The sequence below is a fragment of the Scardinius erythrophthalmus genome (genome assembly GCF_964197995.2).
Source record: "Scardinius erythrophthalmus genome assembly, chromosome: 2".
NCBI classification, from domain to species: Eukaryota; Metazoa; Chordata; class Actinopteri; order Cypriniformes; family Leuciscidae; genus Scardinius; species Scardinius erythrophthalmus.
In genome coordinates, this window is record NC_138222.1 from 1,628,954 (window position 1) to 1,649,752 (window position 20,799).

The 20,799-nt window shown below is 45.4% G+C and overlaps 1 protein-coding gene across 1 annotated transcript in view; it reads left to right on the top strand.

Annotated features, from left to right (window-relative positions):
• Positions 1 to 869: 869 nt before the first annotated feature.
• ank2b (ankyrin 2b, neuronal) overlaps positions 870 to 20,799 on the top strand; it is a gene marked incomplete at its 5' end in the record, with an annotated part of 169,627 nt that continues 149,697 nt past the window's right edge. The window contains one exon of the mRNA XM_081358698.1: positions 870 to 1,023. Coding sequence (XP_081214824.1) covers positions 928 to 1,023 — 96 coding nt within the window. The remainder of the gene's footprint in view (positions 1,024 to 20,799) is intronic.

Here is a 20,799-nt window from a genome sequence, read left to right on the forward strand (position 1 = left end):
GAACTATTCTACTTTGATATTTTGGTATCTAATGAAATGACGTTCATATATTAACTCTTTCCCTGCCATTGACGGAGATTTCCTGATACACATCTTCTGAAAGAGAACTGAATCTCCTGATCAAAACATGCGAAAAAGAAACAGAAACAAGTGATAGCATATGTAAAATAACACAATCATCAACTTTAAACAGCATATAAATCTAATCTGCCTAATGTTACAGAATGAAATGTCGAACCCATGAAGGGTTAAAACTGAAGCTTGAGGTGTTGATGGACTCGATCGACTCCAATGTGTTTGATCATCGATCTGAAGCCGATTTGATAAAAATATGATTTTCTCAGCTTTTGGTTCAAAATGTTGTTGTTGTTGTTGTTGTTGTTGTTTTAATGAAACTCGCCCACATTCAAGTGTTGATAAAAAAAAAATGCATGAAGCGAATAAAAAATAGAGGGTCTGTTCTTTCTTTTGACATAGCCTATTGTATGTTCAGATATTTATGCAACAAAATATTCTGGGGGCCATGAAAGTTTTGTAAAAAAAAAAAAAAAAAAAGAAGAAGAAAAAAACAAGAATTTATTTTTTTAAATAGATCAAAAATGCTAGCCGTGCCTAGCAACTTTTTAAAACCCGCTGGCAGGGAAAGAGTTAAACGAGGGCATTGAATTCAACTGCTATCCGTCCAAAGTGAGGGCAAATATCTCCCACCAAAGTCACGCTCTTGCTGTGTGTGTGTGTGTGTGTGTGTGTGTGTGTGTGTGTGTGTGTCAGTGCTGACAGTCCGAGACGAAACTGTTACAGCGACGCACGCGCTCAATAACACACCAAAAGCGGCCAGTGTAACAGTTCCTGTGGGTCATTGAGATCAGATGCACAGATGGAGGAGAGTGTGTGTGAGTGTGTGTGTGCTGATCCGGCACTGAAGACATGAGAGCAGCAGAAGAGCCTGAAGATCCTCAGAGAGGAACAGTGAGGAACATGTCTTCACCTGCAGCATCAGAGAGCGCGTGCCCGACAGCACAGGTAGAGCACGCGCACATACGATGCGTTTCCATTCTCGTGTTTCTCGAACGCTAATATCTTTATGACGGTGAAGGTCAACTTGTAAAGCCAACAAATGTATAATTTATTCATTTTTATTTTTTATTTCCCCCCTACTAATGATACTCCCCTGTCCTGAGATGATTATGGTAAAACTGAAGTCATACTCTAAATGAGATTAACATTGACATGATAGGTTTGTCAAAATCTCAGTTTAACTGTATTCAGTTCAATGATTTTAAAGAGTTATAATATATATAAACTTTAATGGGTTCTAGGGTTCTTGACTCAATTTTAAACAATGCTTTATGCCAAAAAAGGAAAATCTTTCTCTTTCACGCCTGATTCATGCTGTCAGACATACACACAACACAATACACACACACACACACACACACACACACACACACACACACACAGCATAGCTATTAAAGGTGCTTAGCAGTGAAACGATTTTACTCCATTTAAAATGGTTAGTGTAAGTAGTTTTGAGTGTATGAACTGTAGCAAATTGACTAGAGTTAAACACTGAGGGTGTTTTCAGATATTACAGTAAATATGATGTTTGATTGTTGGGTACTATACGGTTATCCGGACCACATGTGATGACCTACCCCAACCCCGCCCCTAAACCTACCCGTCACTGGGGTTACGACCAACCAAGAGCGGTTGTGGTCACGTGTGGTCAGGTGTGGTCCGGATAACCGTATAGTACCGATTGTTGGCATCAGTTTGCTCACCCAGAAACTGTCCGGTGTTTGTAGAGCTGCACGATTAATCGATGACAGATCATGACGTTCAGATCTGTGTTCTGATCCGGAGACAGCCGTTGTCATGTATAGATATTTTGTATAGATGTATAGTCTTTTCAACCACACAGTATCATTATTTCTGTCTCACAAATATCTATATTATCACAGAAGTTCTGGGATAAAAGTTTATAGTTTATAAACACTGATGACTACAGTAGTGTTTAAAATAGAGTAAATCACCTTTGGAAAGTAATTTGATGCTTCAAATTAAGATTGTATCATTACATCATTACACCAGTAGGTGGCGACAAGAGACTGTTAAAAATGTGTTTGTCCTTGAATTATTCATTCAAGAGATTCATTCAAAACACTAGCTACGTTTACATGGACACAATCGGAATGAAATCAATCCGATTGATGAATCCGAACAAGGTGTTTACATGAATGATAAATAAAGTAATCGGGTTGATGTGCGCGTTTATATGTCACAAGTTTCAAATCGGATCTGATGTTTTGACATGCGCACACTGCACGAATATACAGACTTTCCCGCATAAATATTCTCATATATTGGTTCTTTGTTTGTTTTAAACAGCAGACGTAATATTAATTCGTCTCTGGTCATAATTTAGAGCATATTAACCGTTTTGCCGTGCTGCTTATTGATCACGCAGTAAAAATGCCCCTCCCCGCAGCCAAAACCAGTCGTCTGTGGATGAGAATCCAAAACGAGCACTGGTGGGACGTTGTCCTGCTTCACTTCACAGACGCACGAGTGAAATTAGGATTTTAGAATGACGGGAAACTTATTAATATGACACTTTATTCAACAGGAAGAACAGCTCGTTCCGTGCGTCATACGTCATTACGCTATTTAACGTCATCGCACATGCGCAGTCCTTTTAGTTTCGGTTTTCAATCCGATCAAGTGTTTACATGTTCTCTCGATCGGATTACAAAAGGGATAAACCACCCCTTTCAATCGGATCGAAATTTCATTCGGATCGAGCTCAATCGGATCGATTAAGGTGTTTACATGAGGTTTTTTTAGTCCGATTGAACCGTCAGTCCGATTATAAGTGTCCATGTAAACGCAGCTACTGATTCATCCAGTAATGAAATGAGTGAAGTCTTTATGAGTGAGTCATTGAATCATTCACTCAAGAGATTCGTTCAAAAACGCTGATTCATCCAGTAATGAAACGAGTGAAGTCTTTATGAGTGAGTCATTGAATCATTCACCCAGCCTAAACTAGTTCAGCAAAAAGATAAAATTCTGTAATCGTTTCCTCGCCCTCCTGTGTTTCCCAAACCCTTTGATTTTCTTCTTCATGCAGATTTTAAGCTGCACTTTTACCATACAATGAAAGTCAATGGGGTCAGGGTCCAATATATATATATATATATATATATATATATATATATATATATATATATATATATATATATATATACAGCAGCCGTTTCTTATCCGCATCCAGCACTTTCCAAGGGTCTGCATTATATCTGTCCGTCAAAGAAAACTCTGAGTACACAACTACATTTTTCATTTGTACTGCAACTAAACTACAAGTGAATTGATATACTGATAGTTTACTAGTTGAATCCCAGACAGCAACATAGTGTCGGCCCAGATCCGGTACACATGGATTCCACACAGCCCAGATGTGGGCCGGATCTGGGCCGACACTATTTTGCTGTTTTTAGCACATTTTTTAGTTTATGAAAGTACACTTTGAAGTGTAAGTACTTGTAAGTTTTCTTTATAAATCAATATTTTAAAACAATGTAAGTTTGTAAGGCAATATGTAAAACTACTGTATGTGAAAACAGTATATTTAATTGGCATCTCGTCATGTTGTGAGATCTGGGTTAGTTTGGGGTTTATTCAGTGATTTAATCCTCCCCTTTGGGACCTTGTTAATCAGGAATATCTCAAATTGTTCACAGCCCACATATGAAGTTCACAGAGTGGCTGCGTTTGTTTCCTTCGACACGGGCTTTCATGAGCAGTGCAGTACAGTGTGTGTGTGTGTGTGTGTGTGTGTGTGTGTGTGTGTGTGTGTGTGTGAATGGCTCCTTGTTGGTTCCTTCTGGAGGAAAGACTCAGCCTTGTCTTCTTCGCTGTAAAACCAAGCCTTCTTCCCGGCTCTTGTGTTTGTGTCAGAATTCCTTCCCACTGACTAACTTCAGCTTCAGTTTGTCCCCAGCGCCGGTTAGACAACGGAACAAATGACTTTGGACACACACTTCACGAATCCCATTCACTTTTTCTGACAGAAACTGATGACACTGGACTTTTTTGAGATTCATTCAAGTGTTTTCCATCTTAAATATCTGCTCAATCTGGTTTTCGTTCATCATTTAGTTGCATTACAGCAGCTGTAAAAGTTATGAACGATATTTATGCTTTAGATACATGACAATTTTGTGCAGCTATTTTTTTTTATCTTGCGTTTGACACTGTTGATCACTCTATTCTGTAAACCAGGGGCCCGTTCTTCGTACGTTGCTTATTACATCCGAGATCAAATGACACATCCAGGATGATATCATCGTGCGAATCATGATCTGGCTAACTCGGTTCTTCGAACACACTTTCCGGATATGATTAGTATCGCTGGATTGAGTTATCTGAGATAATTGCGCGTTCATGCGAAGTTTAAAAGGGGATATGTATCGATAGTAGAAACATTGATCAGCAACGCTGCTATTGGCTGCTCATCGTGGCCAAAGAGCGCGCTCAGTTCCCTTTCAAGGGAACTCCCGTTGCGTCGAGAATGACGCTATGGGGAACGCTTTGCGTGATGACGTCTTGAAGCACATGTAAAATCAGTCCAATGGTGTGGCGGAACGTCAGAGGCGGGTGACGTCACGTACCAGGAAGCTATAAAAGCCGGCCCGAAACAGAAAACGGAAGCTTTCTGAGTCTTCAGTTGCGCTCTGTGTTGAATCTGTCCGTTTATTTGGTGTTGTCTGTCTATATATATATATATATTATTCAGTATGGCGAGCAAGCAGCAGTTTAGAGTGTGTGTCCATCCCTGCCCGCGTTATTTAACGGGAGGTGACACACACACTCTTTGTGTTGTTTGTTTGGGAGAGGAGCATGCCCAGTCAGCACTCGAGGGTGGTGACTGTGTGCATTGCTGTGCGCTTCCTTTGCGTACGCTCCGATCCCGCTTGGCTCGGTTCAATCCCGACCACGTTCCCCAGGGCTTTGGTCCCGCCGCTGCCGAGGCACGGCGTCGATCTCAGACCTGGGGTTCGCAGATGGATCTGTCAGTGGATGTTGAGACGGGCTCTGCCTTATCTCAGCATCCTTCTGATAGATCCAGTGCCTCTCATCAGGGTGTGGAAGCACGCGCTGCGGTTTCTTCCCCCCCGGTGGAGGCACCAGTACTGCAATTGTCCAGCTCTGAGGAGCTGGACGTTGTTAGTATTGAAGCTGAGTCTGAGGATTCGCCACCTCAGTCTCACGCTTTTGAGGAATTGCTCGATGTTGTCACTAGAGCAGTTCACAGATTATCTATTGAGTGGCCAGAGGATAGGCAGGACGTTCGTTCGAAAAGCAAGCTCGACGAACGCTTCCTGCCATCTCGTACACAGCCTCAGCGAAGAAGCCTTCCGTTTTTTCCCGATCTCCACACCGAGGTGTCGAGATCGTGGGGAAAACCGGTTTCATACAGAGTGTATGCACCACAAACATCCCACTATTCTTCCATTCATAAATATAAAGAATATGGTTATGGGGAGATGCCGAAGGTGGAGGAGACGCTTGCGAGCTATCTCTCTCCAGCAACGGCATCTTCCCTGAAAGCTCCTTCACTTCCCTCTAAGCCAGTAAAATACACATCATCTCTGGTTCATAAATCGTATGCGGCCGCTGGTCAAGCTGCAGCGTGTCTGCATACGATGTCTATTATGCAAGCCTATCAGGCAGAATTATTGGGGGATTTAGAGGAGGGCGGGGGAATTGGTCCTGACACAGTAGCTGAACTTCGCAGAGCCACAGATCTGTCTCTCAGGGCCACCAAGGAGACCGCTAAATCAATCGGGCGGTCTATGGCAGCCCTGGTGGCCACTGAGAGGCATCTGTGGCTCAATCTGAGCGATATAAAAGAGAAAGAAAAGCACGTTCTCTTAGATGCTCCAGTTTCTACTGTTGGTTTATTTGGTGATGCAGTAAACAGTGCGGTAGCTAAATCTCAGGAAGCTGCTAAACAGGCAGCTGCATTGCAAAAGCTTCTTCCCCGCCGTTCATTCTATGAGGCTGCTGAGCGGGAGCAGCCTCACTCCTCTAAAAAGAGCGCTGAACACCGTGCCACTCAAAAACAGAGTGTGTCCTCTCGTGCTCCCCCACAAAAATCTCGGGGACACGGAGGGCGCGCTCAAACCCAGCAGTCTTCGAGGGGTAGAACGGATCTGCGGACCGTTATTACCGCCAAGAAGGCTGCTGGGAAAAAATCCTGACGTCCGAGGGCTCAGGATTAATGAGGGTAGTCCCCCCCGAAGCAGAGCGGTTAACACCTCTTTTTACGGTGCCCGTCTCTCTTCGGTACCCTCAGGGGACCGTTCTGCCAACCCTGCCGCCTCAGGTGTTACAGGGCGCAGCGGTCTCCGGCGAGCACATATCTCAAGGACCACCCGGAAACGTAGTGGCCTCGGGATGCCCGCCCCCTCCGAGGAGGGTGTTAGAGCAGTCTGTTCGGTCGTTCCCTGCCGGTGCGCCGTTACAGGGCGACGAATTGACTACTCAACAACAACGAAATCCAGAAACCAGTCTCGAGAGGCTGGTACCTCTTTTAGAATCTTTGACAGCGTGGAAGCTACTGTCGAATGTTTCTCGTTGGGTCCTGCAGACCGTGGAAAAAGGGTATCAGATACAATTCAAAAAACGCCCACCTCGGTTTATGGGGGTCCTGCCCACAGTGGTGGGCCCCGAGCAGGTTCTGGTTATGGAACAGGAAGTAAACACTCTGTTAGAGAAAGGGGCCATAGAATATGTACCTCCCTCCAACAGGGAAACCGGATTTTACAGCCGGTATTTCATAGTTCCGAAAAAGGACGGGGGATTGCGTCCCATTTTAGATCTTCGAGTTCTGAACGAGTCAGTCATGCAGCTCAAGTTCAAAATGTTAACATTGAGACAGATCGTGCCACAGATCAGGTCCGAGGACTGGTTTGTCACGATAGACCTCAAGGACGCATATTTCCATATTTCCATCCGTCCGTGTCATTGGAAGTTCCTGAGGTTTGCTTTCGGGGGCAAAGCATACCAATATCGTGTTCTTCCATTCGGCCTAGCTTTATCACCCCGCACTTTCACCAAATGCATGGATGCAGCTCTGGCGCCACTGCGCCTCCAGGGCATTCGCATTATGAACTACATCGACGATTGGTTGATTTTAGCTCAGTCGCAGCAGATGGCGGTTCAACATCGAGATGTTGTTCTCGCCCATATGAAAGAGCTGGGGTTACGGCTGAACGCCAAGAAGAGTGTGCTTTCTCCACTACAGAGGACCACTTTTTTAGGCGTGGTGTGGGATTCAGTGTCGATGCAGGCGCGCCTGTCACCGCCACGTATAGAGTCAATTCTTGCAGCTGTGAAAAGTGTAAAGCTAGGCCAGCTACTCACTGTCAAACAGTTCCAGAGACTGTTGGGTCTCATGGCAGCAGCTTCCAACGTGATACCTTTTGGACTGCTGCACATGAGGCCCCTGCAGTGGTGGCTCAGGACCAGGGGGTTTTCCCCGAGGGGCAACCCATTTCGCACAATCAGGGTCACGCGGCGATGCTTACGTGCCCTGGTTATGTGGAAGAAACCTTGGTTCCTGTCCCAGGGCCCAGTGTTGGGAGCTCCTTGTCGTCGCAAACTGCTAACGACGGATGCTTCCCTCACGGGTTGGGGAGCGATCCTGGAGGGTCGCTCAGCTCAAGGTCTGTGGGAAGACCATCATCGTTCCTGGCATATCAATCGCCTAGAGATGTTAGCTGTCTTCCGGGCTCTGAGGAGCTTTATCACAGATCTCAGGGGACACCATGTGCTAGTACATACGGACAACACGTCGGTAGTCGCCTATATCAACCACCAAGGGGGTTTGCGCTCGCGCCCGTTATCCAACTTGGCACGCCATATCCTCTTGTGGTCCCAGGGGAAGTTACTGTCACTCAGGGCAGCTTACATCCCCGGGGTCCAGAATATAGGAGCAGACACTCTGTCGAGGCAGGGGCCGAGGCCCGGGGAATGGAGGCTCCACCCCGAGGTGGTGGAGCTGATATGGAGGGAGTTCGGCCAAGCACAAGTGGATCTGTTTGCGTCTCGAGAGACTTCTCACTGTCCACTTTGGTTCTCCCTCACGCATCCAGCTCCTCTGGGACTGGATGCTATGGTTCAGACGTGGCCGAGGCTACGTCTGTACGCCTTTCCCCCAGTTGCTCTGCTCCCGGGAGTTCTGGAGAGAGTTCGCAGGGACCGGGTTTGCCTGCTTCTGATAGCCCCGCGCTGGCCGGGCAGAGTATGGTTTCCCGATCTGGTCTCCCTCCTCGACGGGCATCCTCTGGAGTTACCCGTCAGGAGAGACCTTCTGTCCCAGGCAGGGGGCTCAATATATCACCCCCGCCCAGAACTGTGGAACCTGTGGGCTTGGCCTCTGAGGGGGCCCAGCTCATAGAGTCAGGTCTCTCAACTGAGGTTGTTGAGACCATTCTACAGTCCAGAGCTCCCTCCACGAGGAAACTTTATGCCCTGAAGTGGAGAGTCTTCACTTCTTGGTGTAGTGACCGTCGGTTGGACCCAGTTAACTGCCCAATTGGTACAGTGCTGGAGTTCCTGCAAGACCGGTTCACTGCAGGTCTGACCCCGTCCACTTTAAAGGTCTATGTGGCGGCCATAGGTGCTTACCACATTCCTTTGGGTGGAATGTCTGTGGGGAAGGACCCTCTGGTATCTCGTTTCCTTCGTGGCACTTGGAGGCTGAGGCCTGCAGTCCGCTCTAGGGTTCCGCCATGGGACTTGTCCATTGCTCTACAAGGCCTGTCCCTGGCCCCCTTTGAGCCCATTGAGGGGGTTTCGGAAAAGTTTCTGACTTTGAAAGCTATTTTCCTTCTTGCAATTTCTTCTCTTAAGAGAATTGGGGATATTCAAGCATTGTCGGTTGCTCCATCCTGCTTAGAGTTTGCTCCGGGTATGGTGAAAGCTTTTCTCCATCCCAGACCGGGTTATGTCCCCAAGGTCCCCACTAATGTGGTCAGACCTGTTGTTCTGCAGGCCTTCTGTCCTCCTCCCTTTCAAAATGCTGACCAGGAGGCTAATAATTTGCTTTGCCCTGTGCGGGCGTTAGACGCATATGTCCACAGAGCTGCCCTGTGGCGTAAAAGTGATCAATTATTTGTGTGCTTTGGGTCCCCTAACAAAGGAGGTCCAGTGTCTAAGCAAAGGATGAGCAAGTGGGTGGTCGAGGCTATCTCACTTGCTTATGAAGCGGCTGGGCAGCCTTCTCCTTTGGCTGTCCGGTCGCACTCGACGAGGAGTATGGCGGCCTCTAAGGCCCTTATTTCAGGAGTTTCTTTACAGGACGTCTGTGATGCGGCAGGCTGGTCCTCACCGCACACTTTCGTCAGGTTCTACTCTCTGGATCTAGACTCTGCTCCAGGGTCTCATGTTTTGTCTTCCTAGTGCTGCTCTACTAGATTTCACACAGGACAGACATTCGTAGCTATGGAGGCGTTGGTATAGACGTTCCCCATAGCGTCATTCTCGACGCAACGGGAGTTCCCTTGAAAGGGAACGCCTCGGTTACGACTGTAACCTCGGTTCCCTGAAGAGGGAACGAGCGTTGCGTCGCCTTGCCATATCTCCTTCATGCCTGTCAGCTCGACTTCAGACTTTTACGAAGCTTTCGTTTTCTGTTTCGGGCCGGCTTTTATAGCTTCCTGGTACGTGACGTCACCCGCCTCTGACGTTCCGCCACACCATTGGACTGATTTTACATGTGCTTCAAGACGTCATCACGCAAAGCGTTCCCCATAGCGTCATTCTCGACGCAACGCTCGTTCCCTCTTCAGGGAACCGAGGTTACAGTCGTAACCGAGGCGTTTTTCTCCTCCGCAGAGCAAGAACTAATAGTCGAAGTTTATTCGGAATTTTAATGTTAAATCAAAACGCCAGGGAACACCTCAAAGTCTGCAAAAGCCAGGAGAGAGGGCTGGCAAAAAGTAGCAGACAATTTAAATCCGTTAGAAGAGGCCATGTTAGATGTTTTTATCACTTATTAGCCTATATTTTTGTATTTTAATAATTGCATTATTACTTTGTGCATTGTAATGTCAGTCACCATGCTAGAACATGGGAACAAATAAAAGTGAAGTACAAAAATATTCTACATAATGGTAATTTTTAGTTATAGTCTCTTTTATAAAAGGCACTGTTAAATAAATGGTTGTCTGTTTATAAAAGCAACCAAGGAAAAGGCTGAGAAAAAAAGAAAAGAAAAGATCTTAGTAGCCTACACTGTAAAATATTTTCTGCTGCATTAAATTAAGGCCATATAGTCATTTCAACTGTTAAATCTTGAGTAATGATGAATTGCTTTGACTTGTGAAAGTGAAAACTGATAAACTTATGTTAATGTAAAAATATTTTGCCATGAGTTATTGATCACATTTTTCCCGAGTGTAGTTCATTGTAATGACATTGTGTTTTCCTCTTTTGTGCACTTTTACATAATAACACTTGTATCTGTTCCCAAGAAAGTGGTGGCTGAAATATGTGCAGTAAGTGGACATTTTCTAACTCTCCAAAGGAAAGAAAGTATAAGACTTATAATGTCCATTTGTTTCCATTGCACTGGACAGTGAATAAACCCTCTCAGATAACTGTCATATGGAGGAACTAGCCTACCTGCAAGTGCATAAATAACTTTACTTCATTTATACTTGTATGCTTTATGGCTGCAATATAAGTTGCAGGATTCCACATCTAGAAAGGCCTACAGAAGAGTTTGCACAGACAGAGGAGACACAGGCCTACAGGTGGGCAGTGTATAGACAACTTTTCCTTTTTATATGTTGCATGAGGCATGTGTCTAATATCTCTTGTTGCAGGCACTTGACCAGTGGCTTTTCTTTACAAAGAACACTTGAAATAAAACTCAAGGAGCTAAGCATATTTGTCTTTTATTAAACATTTAATGAAAAGTGGGGTTTTTTTGGCAATGTTGTGTAATATGGCACATGCAGCAATGTCACAGGCCCTGTCAGGTGTGCAACCCTCAGACTTTTCAGTCACTGAAATCTTCCCTTTAGTTAGCCAAAGTTCATTTCATTGTGTGCCCTTGTCCTGGCTAGAGCTGCATTGTAACTGGTTTGGGTCAGGGAATGGGGTCATAAAACACCTGTCTGCAGGAACATGTCATAATCACCTGTGAAGAAATGCAGTTCTGTTAGGATCAGCATAAGTGTATGTAATACAGTGAGCTTGATATTTAATTGTGGAACTTTCCTTACCACTTTCAAATAATGTGCATAAATGTGAATCTCTGAAAATGCTTAAGTCATGCACAGATCCTGGCCATTTTGCTTTCACATTTGTGATATGGAAGATTTTAGTCAACTGCCTTTTTTTAATTTGATATAATATTACTAATCTGGAATATTAAGAATCACAATAGTGGGCTGCACATTTACATTGTGAGTCCCCTTTCTGTTCACATAATCCCCTTCATTGAGGCCTTGATGGCAGTCTATGGTAGCCTATAGTCTATGGTACCAATCACGTTAGTGAAGCCTGAGTGACATATCTGTAATCGGCATGGTCATGATGATCTTCATAATAAATTATGATAGCCTAAAAAAAAAAAAAAAAAAAAAAAAACTGCTTTACAACATTGGGTCTTAAAAATGAAAAATTTCACCCAAAAATGAAAATTCTGTCATCATTTACTCTCCCTCAAGTTGTTCCAAACCTGTATGATTTCCTTTCTTCTGCTGAACACAAAAGAAGATATTTTAAAGAAGGTTGTTAATTAAACAGTTGCTGGTCTCCATTGACATCCATAGTATTTTTTTTCCTACTATGGAAGTCAATGGGGTCCATCAGTCGTTTGGTTACCGACTTTCTTCAAAATATCTTCTTTTGTGTTCAGCAGAAGAAAGGAAATCATACAGGTTTGGAACAACTTGAGGGAGAGTAAATGATGACAGAATTTTCATTTTTGGGTGAACTGTCCCTTTAAGTGGCTTGGAAATGCCACAAAAAAAAACTAAAACTGTTTTTTAAACATAAAAGCGACAAAAAACGACAATCTTACGAATCACGAGAAAAAATATATATTTCAGAAAGTGCACTATCGCGCTGCGCTGGACTTCCCGTATCAGCTCCGCTTATGAAGCCGGGATCTAATCCTGTTAACATGAAATAAGCCTGCTCCCGAGCAGGTTTAAGTTTGCGCACATGTTGCTATGACAGCAAGTCCAGGATGAGCGTCGAAGAACCAAACAATCCAAGATCATGCCAAATCGCCAACAATCAAATCCAGCTAACTGAGTTAGCGACGTACGAAGAACGGACCCCAGATTATGTAGTATTATTGGCGCATCTAATTTAACTTTATCTTGCTTCTCTAATTAACTGTTTAGTAGATCCCAACATGTACAAATTGAACAACTATCTGAGCTTCTTAGGTTATAGGTCGAAAGTTGAGTGAACGAGTAGCATTCTGCTAATGAACGCTGATTGGTCAGTGAAGGACTGATTACGACCAGAGATACCGCTTGATGGTCTTTTAAAACAACAAAACAAAAACTCTTCTAGCACGTGTGTTTCCCTGTGTCAGCTGTGTTGTGTGTTTACCTGTGTCAGCTGTGTTGTGTGTTTACCTGTGTCAGCTGTGTTGTGTGTTTCCCTGTGTCAGCTGTGTTGTGTGTTTACCTGTGTCAGCTGTGTTGTGTGTTTACCTGTGTCAGCTGTGTTGTGTGTTTACCTGTGTCAGCTGTGTTGTGTTTGCCTGTGTCAGCTGTGTTGTGTGTTTGCCAGTGTCAGCTGTGTTGTGTGTTTACCTGTGTCAGCTGTGTTGTGTGTTTCCCTGTGTCAGCTGTGTTGTGTGTTTGCCTGTGTCAGCTGTGTTGTGTGTTTGCCAGTGTCAGCTGTGTTGTGTGTTTGCCAGTGTCAGCTGTGTTGTGTGTTTACCTGTGTCCGCTGTGTTGTGTGTTTACCTGTGTCAGCTGTGTTGTGTGTTTACCTGTGTCAGCTGTGTTGTGTGTTTACCTGTGTCAGCTGTGTTGTGTGTTTACCTGTGTCAGCTGTGTTGTGTGTTTACCTGTGTCAGCTGTGTTGTGTTTGCCTGTGTCAGCTGTGTTGTGTGTTTGCCAGTGTCAGCTGTGTTGTGTGTTTCCCTGTGTCAGCTGTGTTGTGTGTTTCCCTGTGTCAGCTGTGTTGTGTGTTTGCCAGTGTCAGCTGTGTTGTGTGTTTGCCAGTGTCAGCTGTGTTGTGTGTTTCCCTGTGTCAGCTGTGTTGTGTGTTTCCCTGTGTCAGCTGTGTTGTGTGTTTACCTGTGTCAGCTGTGTTGTGTTTGCCTGTGTCAGCTGTGTTGTGTGTTTACCTGTGTCAGCTGTGTTGTGTGTTTGCCTGTGTCAGCTGTGTTGTGTGTTTACCTGTGTCAGCTGTGTTGTGTGTTTACCTGTGTCAGCTGTGTTGTGTGTTTACCTGTGTCAGCTGTGTTGTGTGTTTACCTGTGTCAGCTGTGTTGTGTGTTTACCTGTGTCAGCTGTGTTGTGTGTTTACCTGTGTCAGCTGTGTTGTGTTTGCCTGTGTCAGCTGTGTTGTGTGTTTGCCAGTGTCAGCTGTGTTGTGTGTTTCCCTGTGTCAGCTGTGTTGTGTGTTTCCCTGTGTCAGCTGTGTTGTGTGTTTGCCAGTGTCAGCTGTGTTGTGTGTTTGCCAGTGTCAGCTGTGTTGTGTGTTTACCTGTGTCCGCTGTGTTGTGTGTTTGCCTGTGTCAGCTGTGTTGTGTGTTTACCTGTGTCAGCTGTGTTGTGTTTGCCTGTGTCAGCTGTGTTGTGTGTTTACCTGTGTCAGCTGTGTTGTGTGTTTACCTGTGTCAGCTGTGTTGTGTGTTTACCTGTGTCAGCTGTGTTGTGTGTTTACCTGTGTCAGCTGTGTTGTGTTTGCCTGTGTCAGCTGTGTTGTGTGTTTGCCAGTGTCAGCTGTGTTGTGTGTTTCCCTGTGTCAGCTGTGTTGTGTGTTTCCCTGTGTCAGCTGTGTTGTGTGTTTGCCAGTGTCAGCTGTGTTGTGTGTTTGCCAGTGTCAGCTGTGTTGTGTGTTTACCTGTGTCCGCTGTGTTGTGTGTTTGCCTGTGTCAGCTGTGTTGTGTGTTTACCTGTGTCAGCTGTGTTGTGTGTTTGCCTGTGTCAGCTGTGTTGTGTGTTTACCTGTGTCAGCTGTGTTGTGTGTTTACCTGTGTCAGCTGTGTTGTGTGTTTCCCTGTGTCAGCTGTGTTGTTTCCCTGTGTCAGCTGTGTTGTGTGTTTCCCTGTGTCAGCTGTGTTGTGTGTTTCCCTGTGTCAGCTGTGTTGTGTGTTTGCCTGTGTCAGCTGTGTTGTGTGTTTGCCTGTGTCAGCTGTGTTGTGTGTTTACCTGTGTCAGCTGTGTTGTGTGTTTACCTGTGTCAGCTGTGTTGTTTCCCTGTGTCAGCTGTGTTGTGTGTTTACCTGTGTCAGCTGTGTTGTGTTGTGTTGTTGTGTTTGCCTGTGTCAGCTGTGTTGTGTGTTTACCTGTGTCAGCTGTAGGGCTGTCAAAATTGTTCAAAAATGACGTTCGAATATTCCCTCTAAAACACATACGAATATTCGAACTATTCGAACATCTGGTTGCGCATTTTGTCAATGACGCGCATTACGTCAATAACAGGACAAATTAATACAAAGAGACATAACTACTTGTATAGGTAGTTAATTTAAGTTTAAACATATTTGACAATGTATTACCAACACAAAATCAAGTAAATAAACTAATGGCCAAGACCGCAGACCTCACTCTCGCTCACTCGCAGGCACTCTCTCCCTCCCTCGCCCTCGCGCTCGCGCTCTCTGCGCATAACGGTTTAAAAATGAACAACAACAATAAGCACATGTTGAGTGCTGATCAAGAGTTTTGTGCAAGCAATTTAAGGTTGCGACTCTTGTCCCAAATATAGCAGGCTTCATTCAGTGATTGAAACAAATTTATTAACATTAATTGAAGTTTTACAGTATAGAACCGACATTGAACGCTCCGAGCGAGCTGTGCTGTGGTAAACGTGGAACTTTTCTGTTTAACGTTAAATAAAATGAGGCACACAATTTTTGAGATGTGACCTCATGTTGCTAGTGGTCGAATGGTATGCTATCTGTATCTTACATAGATAGCTTGCATACTACTTTATCTCGCGGGAGTCGTGGCTCCACAATTTTACGTTCTACCGACCAAAATCCAAAGTACTTCCAGACATGGCTTAAAATCACTTTCTCTGCTGCGGTCGAGTTGAACTTGGGCTCTGCACTTTCTGCCATCTTCCATGCAAGTCAACTTTCAGCAGTGACGCTGTGCTAGACAGGGCGACCCTGACGAGACAGCGCGCGCGCCCACTCGCAAAGCAGACAGCCGCGCCTCTGCTTCCGCGGGCGTGTTTTTCCATATTCGAAATTCACATTCGAATATTAATTTTCACTTTCGAATTTCTGTTTTTTAAAACTATTCGAATATATATTCGAATTTAGAATATTCGTTGACAGCCCTAGTCAGCTGTGTTGTGTTTACCTGTGTCAGCTGTGTTGTGTGTTTCCCTGTGTCAGCTGTGTTGTGTGTTTACCTGTGTCAGCTGTGTTGTGTTTACCTGTGTCAGCTGTGTTGTGTGTTTCCCTGTGTCAGCTGTGTTGTGTGTTTACCTGTGTCGGCTGTGTTGTGTGTTTCCCTGTGTCGGCTGTGTTGTGTGTTTACCTGTGTCAGCTGTGTTGTGTTGTGTGTTTACCTGTGTCAGCTGTGTTGTGTGTTTGCCTGTGTCAGCTGTGTTGTGTTGTGTGTTTACCTGTGTCAGCTGTGTTGTGTGTTTCCCTGTGTCAACTGTGTTGTGTGTTTACCTGTGTCAGCTGTGTTGTGTGTTTGCCTGTGTCAGCTGTGTTGTGTGTTTACCTGTGTCAGCTGTGTTGTGTGTTTCCCTGTGTCAGCTGTGTTGTGTGTTTCCCTGTGTCAGCTGTGTTGTGTGTTTCCCTGTGTCAGCTGTGTTGTGTGTTTGCCTGTGTCAGCTGTGTTGTGTGTTTCCCTGTGTCAGCTGTGTTGTGTGTTTACCTGTGTCAGCTGTGTTGTGTGTTTGCCTGTGTCAGCTGTGTTGTGTGTTTACCTGTGTCAGCTGTGTTGTGTGTTTGCCTGTGTCAGCTGTATTGTGTGTTTGCCTGTGTCAGCTGTGTTGTGTGTTTACCTGTGTCAGCTGTATTGTGTGTTTCCCTGTGTCAGCTGTGTTGTGTGTTTACCTGTGTCAGCTGTGGTGTGTTTGCCTGTGTCAGCTGTGTTGTGTGTTTACCTGTGTCAGCTGTGTTGTGTGTTTCCCTGTGTCAGCTGTGTTGTGTGTTTACCTGTGTCAGCTGTGTTGTTTCCCTGTGTCAGCTGTGTTGTGTGTTTACCTGTGTCAGCTGTGTTGTGTTGTGTTGTTGTGTTTGCCTGTGTCAGCTGTGTTGTGTGTTTACCTGTGTCAGCTGTGTTGTGTTTACCTGTGTCAGCTGTGTTGTGTGTTTCCCTGTGTCAGCTGTGTTGTGTGTTTACCTGTGTCAGCTGTGTTGTGTTTACCTGTGTCAGCTGTGTTGGGTGTTTCCCTGTGTCAGCTGTGTTGTGTGTTTACCTGTGTCGGCTGTGTTGTGTGTTTCCCTGTGTCGGCTGTGTTGTGTGTTTACCTGTGTCAGCTGTGTTGTGTTGTGTGTTTACCTGTGTCAGCTGTGTTGTGTGTTTGCCTGTGTCAGCTGTGTTGTGTTGTGTGTTTACCTGTGTCAGCTGTGTTGTGTGTTTCCCTGTGTCAACTGTGTTGTGTGTTTACCTGTGTCAGCTGTGTTGTGTGTTTGCCTGTGTCAGCTGTGTTGTGTGTTTACCTGTGTCAGCTGTGTTGTGTGTTTCCCTGTGTCAGCTGTGTTGTGTGTTTCCCTGTGTCAGCTGTGTTGTGTGTTTCCCTGTGTCAGCTGTGTTGTGTGTTTGCCTGTGTCAGCTGTGTTGTGTGTTTCCCTGTGTCAGCTGTGTTGTGTGTTTACCTGTGTCAGCTGTGTTGTGTGTTTGCCTGTGTCAGCTGTGTTGTGTGTTTACCTGTGTCAGCTGTGTTGTGTGTTTGCCTGTGTCAGCTGTATTGTGTGTTTGCCTGTGTCAGCTGTGTCGTGTGTTTACCTGTGTCAGCTGTATTGTGTGTTTCCCTGTGTCAGCTGTGTTGTGTGTTTACCTGTGTCAGCTGTATTGTGTGTTTCCCTGTGTCAGCTGTGTTGGGTGTTTCCCTGTGTCAGCTGTATTGTGTGTTTCCCTGTGTCAGCTGTGTTGTGTGTTTACCTGTGTCAGCTGTGTTGTGTGTTTGCCTGTGTCGGCTGTGTTGTGTGTTTACCTGTGTCAGCTGTGTTGTGTTTACCTGTGTCAGCTGTATTGTGTGTTTCCCTGTGTCAGCTGTGTCGTGTGTTTACCTGTGTCAGCTGTATTGTGTGTTTCCCTGTGTCAGCTGTGTTGTGTGTTTACCTGTGTCAGCTGTGTTGTGTGTTTGCCTGTGTCAGCTGTGTTGGGTGTTTCCCTGTGTCAGCTGTGTTGTGTGTTTACCTGTGTCAGCTGTGTTGGGTGTTTCCCTGTGTAAGCTGTGTTGTGTGTTTCCCTGTGTCGGCTGTATTGTGTGTTTCCCTGTGTCAGCTGTGTTGTGTGTTTACCTGTGTCAGCTGTGTTGTGTGTTTGCCTGTGTCGGCTGTGTTGTCGATGTCTCGAGAGAAAAGAAAGTGCAGAGCACGAAAGCACCAAAGTGACTGAAGGATTGGCGTAAAGCAGTATCTCTGGTCGTACGATGTGTATGACGTCATTGACATTTTAAAAGACTTTTTAAAGCAAATAAGTGACTCTAAAAAATCTAACACCCAGCAATGTGTAATTTGCATCTCCTTTCTAATACAACATTCAAATTACTAGACAAAACATGATATCCTGAGAAAAGTGGATTTTGAGGGGTATAGCGCCATAGACCTCCATTCATTCTGCACTCGTCCTGTGAGCGCCCTCATTTGGAGCCAGAGTGGAACTGCACTCGTCCTGTGAGCGCCCTCATGTGGAGCCAGAGTGGAATTGAAACCAGTTCAGAAGCCGGAAGTTTACTGAGTGTGGAAGTTCTCCCCTTATTAGACATTCTCTGACCATAGTTTCATATGTAACTCTCGTTCTATTTCGTTCTTACTGACCGCCAGAGGCTTCCCACTGGATGGCTCATAACAACAAGGTCACGAGGAGGCTACTCCTAACCTTTAGCAGAAGTTGAGGGTCCCAACAGGACTGCCGCTTCTAGAGCACCAGGGGCGGACACATTAACTCCGTAGTCTCTGGAAAAGGTATCAGTGGATGACCAGTTAGCTGCTGCACAAATGTCCATTAGAGGGACACCTTTTAATGCTGCCCAAGATGTTGAGATACATCTCGTCTAATTTTCTTGGCCCACCGTCGCAGAGAAAGAGTTGGTCTGACTGTCGCAGTTTCTCTGTGATTCTCAGATTGCCCCGAAGGGCTCGCACTGGACAAAATTGTTCAGTTTGATTGCCATCTTGTGTGTCAGACACAGAATGATTGAGTGCTACCAACTCAATTGGTTGATTCCTAAATCATGTTGAGAGCCTTTTGAGTAGGAAATGAGGGGTTAGGCCACAATATCATCATTGTTCCATCTGCATTCCAACGCATACAGGACGTATTGGTTGACAGTGCGTGGAGCTCACCAACGCGTTTGGCTGACGTTATTGCCAAAAGGAATGCAGTCTTTATTAAGAGCCACTTCAGGTCACAATGCTCCATTGGTTCAAAGGGGTGTTGTGTAAGTGTTCTTAAAACCAGACTGAGGTCCCATGAGGGCACCCTAACAGCTGGAGGAGGGTGCAATCGCTGAGCACCTTTCAGAAACCGAGTGATTAGAATATGTGACCCTAGAGATTGATCATTTACCTTTACATGCTGAGCAGAAATTGCAGCCACATATAACTTTAGGGTAGCGGGTGCCCTGTTGTTGTCTAGCAGGGACTGCAGAAAGCATAACACCATTGGCACAGTGCTCTGGCACCAACCAGCATATTCCTGGTGGAAGGTGCTCTAGAATTCAGGATTGTGTTTTGCACCTTAACATCACAAGACTTCAACAGTAACTCTGGCTCCTCAGCGGCCAGACACAGAGCTGTAGCTGATCTAGGATTGGGTGCCAAATCTGCCCCTGCTACCGAAGGAGCAGGTCCTGTCTGCTGGGTAGGCTCCAGGGCTCCCCTTTGAGAAGCCGGCATAACATTGGGAACCAAGGTCTGCCTGTTCAGTTTGGTGCCACTAGGAGCATCCTGTGGTGCCCTTGAAGAACTCTGTGGAGAGTTGGCAGAATTAAGGGTGTCGGGAGAAAGGCATAGAATAGAAGATCTGGCCAGGCATGCGCTAGCGCATCCTGACCCAACGGGCTGGACTTCTCTGTCCAGGAGATCCACAGGGGGCAGTGGGTCAAGGTCTCTGAGGCAAAGTGTGTGTGCTCTGCCAAATCGTCGGCAAATCATCTGAACTACTTCTTGATTGAGTCTCCATTCTCCTGGCAAAGGTCTGTGGTGAGACAAGAAGTCTGCCACATTCATCACTCCCGGTATATGCATCGCCCTGATGCTTGTGAACTGGGGGAAGGCCCATGTCAGACGGTCTCCTGCTACTCTCAGAGACTGGCTGGACCTTGTGCTGCCTTGATGGTTGATATGATATACCACTGATGTATTGTCCATCCTGATGAGAATATGGCGGTTCAGTAGGCTCGGCCCAAAGTGCTTCAGAGCCAATTGCACTGCTTGTAGCTCCAGGGTATTTATATCTTTTGAGACTTGCCCAGGTTTCCAGGTCCCCCTGATCATCCTGTGCTGCCATACGGCCCCCCAGCCAATTAGCGAAGCATCCGTCTGTATTATCTCCCGGCGAGGGGGAATCACACCCAGAGCTAACTAGGGCTGTAACGATACACGATATGAAACCGAAATCGCGATACTCTTATTCACAAACCTGTGTCATGGTGTGAGAAGGCAGAATCGTGACACACCCCTTCCAACTCCCAGAGTTATCCTTCCCGTCCAGATCCAATGCTACCACATCTTTAAATTACTATTGGGCAATTCCAGCGTTATGGACGTGACATTTGCAGTCAAAACTTGAAATATAAATTCTCAGAAAATGCATTTAATACGAAATATATATTGAAACGTCTGTTTGTCTATCCATATTCCCTTAATAGTATGGAGTCCAGACATTAGAAAAATATCAGTCTACACATCCGTTTTATATTTAATATGAGGGAAATACACATGCGTTACGGACGTGACACAAAAAATCTTTAACTTTTAGGTGGCAAAATATTTTTTAGTAATTCTGTGAAATACACTGCGCAAACCAAAAGTAATGCTAACCACCGGAGGCGCCGGCGCGTGAACTGGAGCTCGTCTCATAAATTAACCGCTACTATTAAAAAAATAACCGCTGCTATTAAAAGCTACTTGCCTCACAGACCTGAGACATATATCTATAGAAAGCTTGAAATGTCTACCTTTAGTTTTACAGAAAACAGACTGCTCTCTGCTTATGTAATCCGTATGAAATGTGCATTTCTCTCTGGCGCATTCATATGCGAAGATCGCGAGTCAGCATCGTCAACTTATTTATTAATAGACAATTGAAATGTCTCCTTGCTATATTTGACATTCATAATCATTACTTTAGCCGGTTCTTTGTGACAGCTTTCAGGTGCGCTTTAGGT